The sequence below is a fragment of the Electrophorus electricus genome, chromosome 20 (genome assembly GCF_013358815.1).
Source record: "Electrophorus electricus isolate fEleEle1 chromosome 20, fEleEle1.pri, whole genome shotgun sequence".
NCBI classification, from domain to species: Eukaryota; Metazoa; Chordata; class Actinopteri; order Gymnotiformes; family Gymnotidae; genus Electrophorus; species Electrophorus electricus.
In genome coordinates, this window is record NC_049554.1 from 14,258,338 (window position 1) to 14,263,337 (window position 5,000).

The 5,000-nt window shown below is 50.3% G+C and overlaps 1 protein-coding gene across 6 annotated transcripts in view; it reads left to right on the top strand.

The window, feature by feature from the left end:
- The window catches only part of phactr3b (phosphatase and actin regulator 3b), a 34,672-nt gene that overhangs the window by 11,883 nt on the left and 17,789 nt on the right, over positions 1-5,000 (top strand). For 5 of the 6 annotated variants that reach the window (XM_035520453.1, XM_035520452.1, XM_027024833.2 and 2 more), the window contains exons 2-6: positions 2,334-2,495; positions 3,165-3,242; positions 3,808-3,957; positions 4,427-4,702; positions 4,949-5,000. The exon at positions 4,949-5,000 is cut by the window's right edge and continues 144 nt beyond it. In XM_035520453.1, coding sequence (XP_035376346.1) covers positions 2,334-2,495; positions 3,165-3,242; positions 3,808-3,957; positions 4,427-4,702; positions 4,949-5,000 — 718 coding nt within the window. Of the gene's footprint in view, positions 1-1,345; positions 1,417-2,333; positions 2,496-3,164; positions 3,243-3,807; positions 3,958-4,426; positions 4,703-4,948 lie in introns of those variants that run through there. The other variant, XM_027024817.2, reaches the window with a different exon arrangement.

Genomic DNA, 5,000 nt, shown 5'->3' on the forward strand with positions numbered 1-5,000 from the left:
TGCGATGCACCATATAAAAGCTCAGGGCGTGTGATGCAGATACAGAGATTTAGGAGCGCGTGTATGCATTCTTAGCATTTACTGGGTTAAAATGTGTTTCTCGCCTGGAGAACATGCTGTGCATTATGTCAGTCTGAGAGCCCAGATTTTCCACGCGTATGTCTCTGTGCAGCCTAAGCAGTTGTATTGCACTGTAAAGCAATATTCTGAAAGGCTTGAATCTGTACATCTCCCTAGCTGTTTGCCAACGTGCTACGATAAATTTTTTGAAAACAGCCTCCCCAACCATGTACAGATTAAAAATAGAGGGATACCTGACTTGCATTAAGCGATACCTGTCTCTGATTGGTTGCGGCAGGCTCCCTTGTCACTCTGCGTGGCAACAGCCTCCCCATCCACCCAGCGACCCCCCCAGTTTCTCTCTTATGCTCTCATGCTTCTGTGCCTCCAAGGGGCTTTTCTGCAGCATCCGGAGCAGTAACCATAGCAACGGCAGTCTGACCCAGGGTGTGCCTAGCTGCAGAGACTTAAAAGCCTTGACCTGAATTCTGCGCCGTCAGTGTAGCGGGCCGCAATCGGCCCGCTTCTGGTTGTTTGCCTCTGGGGATGTCCCCCTCTGTGCACGCAGACGCAGAAGCTCTTAAAGACACCCCGCCAGACCCGGCCTGTAACCCCCTGCTACGCGCTGTAAATGGCCCTTGGCGCAATAAGAGCGTGATCATATTCAAAGGCCTGCACGCAGGATTCGCATTCAGTGAAGCCATCAGCAGCGGTGAAGTCGCTCATCTGTGCTGGCTGAAGCGTGGGGTTCTTCTTGTGGTCGGGCATAGATGGAGACGCGGGTCGCCGAGTTGAGAGGACTGCAGGAAGCTCCTGCTGTACTGTACTGCTCTTCCTCTTTGCACTCGGCAGGAGTGTTACCTTGTTACTGAGGTATTTTGGAGCCCTGTGGCTCTGCTGGACGGAGTCACCTCCCAGCTTGAGCTCCTGGACACTGAAGGCCATGGCAAACGGGCACGAGCCAAACGGGCACGAGCCAAACAGGCATGAGGCAAACGGTCACAAGCCAAACGGTCACAAGCCAAACGGTCACAAGCCAACGGTCACATGCCAAACGCCGATTTGCCCACCTAACTCATGCAGCAAATACTAAGATCACATACTACCCTTACTGCAAAGCAAAGTATTGCTTTAAAAATATAAATACATTCTTGCTTTGTTTGTGCTTTGTTTTGATATTCTGGTCTTTCGTCAGATCTGAGCAGGTGTTGTTTTTGTTTTTTGTTATTTTTTAAAATTCCTTCGGGCACCAGTATGTGTGACAGCGCGGTGGTCGAGACGGAGGTGGAACCCTGAGCTCCCGGCGCGGCCCACGGCTCATCTGCGCCACGGCAGAGGTGTCGGCTTTCCGTCTCGGTGAGACTGCGTGGGAGGGAGCTATTTCTGCACCTGCCGGCTTGCAGGCTTTTTCACCAAGCAGTGTCTGCCCCCCTCCCTCGGCTTGGCTGGGGCCCTCGTGACGCAGTGTGCCTGGGGGGCCCGATCGCGCGTGTCCGCCGGCGAGCGGTGTGAAGTCTGGGCCCTGCGTGTGAAGGGGCAAGGCTTGAATCAGAGCTGATTCTTGCACCGTAATTAACGGGTTCTTTTAAAGCGCTTTATTTGTGTGGACGTGCACGGGGCCACGAGAGAAACCGCAAGCCATTAGCTCCCATGTATAGGCGGTTAAACCGCCCATATGCTTACAGGGCCGTCATGCTCCCTTTTTCTGGATATGTGCCGGGCAGAACGTCCTCACTGACAGCTGCAGTTTTGCTGGAATTGCTCTCATAGTCCGACGGTTAATTATAACAATTGCGTTGCCATGGGGAGATGACCCAGATGTGATTCTGTGAATGAATCCTCTGGGAAGAGTACTTTTCACTTAAGTATCATCAGATTCAATTAATGCCCACTGTTTGAACGCCATACGGCGTTCAGCATCTTTTGCTTGTCTTATAGCAGGTCACGGTTACTTAATCACATACTTCTCTCATTGTGGCAAAATTGGACAGACTTTTGAGCAGATGAGTTCAGCTGCAGTTCCCCCCAGCCAGTCAACTTGTCTGTCTCCCAGGTACAGGGAGGGAGGCAGATAATGTCTGAACATCACGGACTCTCACTTAAGTACCAGTTTCCTATGACATAAATCAACTACTGGTAATTACAAACTCCAGAACCAAGTTTTGGATTCAAGATCTGGAGAAAGTAGGAGATTATTTCGACTGTAGAGATTCTCTCCCACTTGCGGTTTGAGAGCAATACGGAGAGAGTGTTTGTGTCTGTCCCCTCTGCAGATGTCATGGAGCAGCAGAGAACGCTTCACTCCGGCTGTCTGGTGACAGGCATGCGCACGCCCCCTGTCCGACGCAACAGCAAGCTGGCCAGCCTGGGGCGCATCTTCAAGCCCTGGAAGTGGAGGAAGAAGAAGAGCGAGAAGTTGCGTCAGAGCTCTGCAGGTGAGGGCGCTGGGGCGCTCCTAGTGCATTCACACGTCTGAAGATTAGGTGTGGGCGCTAGGACCCTTGTTGCTGAGGGGAATTGCGTCACGTCGCGCTCCCGGCTTGTTGTGGTCAAACGCTCTTCCGCGCTAAGCAAACGCACGTTCTTCCTTATGTTTTCCACCTGTTTTTAGTCTTATTTGCACGCTGTGTCTGCTCCAGCTTAGAAAACCACACCTAATGAAGGTTACATGCTGATTTCCCACGCCCAAATGAAGTGAAATGCTAGCCTAATTGGAGAATTCCGTAGAGAATCCCAGCATGCAGTATTCCCATGGGCAATATAATTTTGTCTTCAAATAAAACTAAAAAACAGCTTGATCTGTGTGTACCAGTTTCCCTCATTCCTGAGTGTTATCCTGCTGATGGTTCTTATCAGAGAACTTCTTCGTTTATTTATTGAGAATAAAATTGAAATTAATTTGAAAAGCCGTTTCACCTTTCTTTTGATACCCAGCTACCAAACCATGAGACCACTGCAGGATCCAAATAACTTCAGGTTTTGAATCGTTCTCAGTGGCTTAACACAATCAAGGGATTGTTTTCATTTTCCCTAGAGTTGGTGTCTATGTCATGTCTTTGGCCAGCAACGCATGCCCTATTAACACTCTTTGCTGCCCCCTACAGTCCTGGAGCGGAAAGCGGCAGCACGGCAGAGTCATGACGAGGAACTGGCGAGGAAGGGCTCGGCAGAGTCAGGCAAAGGTGAGAAAGAGCCTCACACCTTCCTCTACCTCTTCACTGCACCAGCAGTGCTTGTTAAGAGTCCCGCCTACTGTTTCTGGCACACAAAGCCCCGGGTGTCCACCAGGGGGAGCTGTTAGGTGTTTACGAGAGAGTGAGGACAGCTGCCTCTGTGCAGTCTGCTTTCTGGGAGGGCCGAGGCAGACATTTCAGCTGTACTTTAAAATAATTGGATAGTTAACATTATGGTGACATTAAAGTCACTGTTCAGCTAAACGGTGATAAGTTAATGAATTAAATGAACTGCTGCCTGTTAGTGTGACGTCATGCCACCTGGCAGTTGGAGTTGCTTCTCCTGGTTGGCTGTGGCATTCTGATTAACATCGCTTGGTTGAACTAAACCTTTTAGACAATGTGGAGCCTGTGCTTTATGGAAGGTTGATCCAAGGCAATTTGGCTTAGAGGTTTCTCTCTCTCTCTTTCTCTCTGTCTGTCTCTCTCTCTCTCTCTCTCTCTCTCTCTCTTTCTCTCTGTCTGCTCTCTCTCTCTCTCTCTCTCTCCCTCCCTTCCTCTCCCACCCCCGCAGGGCCGGTCTTGGCATGTGAGGGAGGCTCGGAGGAGGCGTGTGCCCCCATGCAGGAGTACTCTGACGGGGAGGAGAGGGAGGACAAGCCTCTGGCGCCGCTGGCCAGCACCACAGAGGACCTGGGGTCAGATGAGGACAATCCATCCACAGGCAAGACGAGCGGAACCTCGCTAAATCTGTGATTTAGATAAAAGGTCGTCGCTGCCTATGGTCTTACTGCTCTGGTACAGTATATCACGGGATGCACGTTTGCACGCTGGAAACGCTGTAACTCAACACAGTAGCAAAATAGCCTCCATCAAGGTGAAAAAGTCCAACACGTTCACAGGTTTTACTGCTCCTTCTAGTAGTTTCTTTCTACTCAGTTATTCGTACATCACCTGTCACCTCTGCAACAAGCATTCAGATTTCAGCACAAATTTAAAATGGTAGTGTGATTATGATGAAAATTATGTCATTTTGTCTGGTTAATCATCAGCTGCTGGTCCAGCACTGCAACACAGCCATGTTTGAACGGCAGTATCCACGCCACCACGAAGAATTAATTTCACCCAGTGGCCACTTGGTGGCGACAGAGACGGCAGGCTTTTTATATCCTTCCTCCACTCTGTGTTTACAGTACAAGATGCCACAGGGAACCTCGAGACCGCAGGGGAGTTCAGCCGCAGTGAGGAAGAGGAGGATGAAGAGACCCTGTTCTCAGACCCCTCCGGGAAGGACAGTGTTGATCCCACTGACGCTGTCCAGAGCCCAGAGAAGATGAGGGCGGAGATGAAGGCTGAAATGAAGGCGGAACCGAAGGTGGAGCTGAAGGCGGAGCCAGCACTCAGAGGAACCCACACTCCTCCCCCCAAACTGCCCACAAAGCTCGTCCCCAGACTAGGCAGCCTGGACAGTCAGTACCAAATCACTGTTAATGCTTAAATCATTCAATTACTGGTTTCTGCAAAATATCTGCTACACCAAACCGTAGTTGTAAAAATGGTTTATTTTGAAAGTTGCTGACCAGACCTGGGTCCTGCATTTTTAACAATGCTGAACAAAGTTTTAAAACATTTAAAACTCCTTGTGTTAGTAAAGGTCCGTCCGCACGTGTGGCAGTTCAAAGTCACCATGGATTTCTGCTCTGTCCCTTCCACAGGTTCCCATTCCACTCACACGAGACCCGCCCCAGCCACTCTGCCCAGGAACTT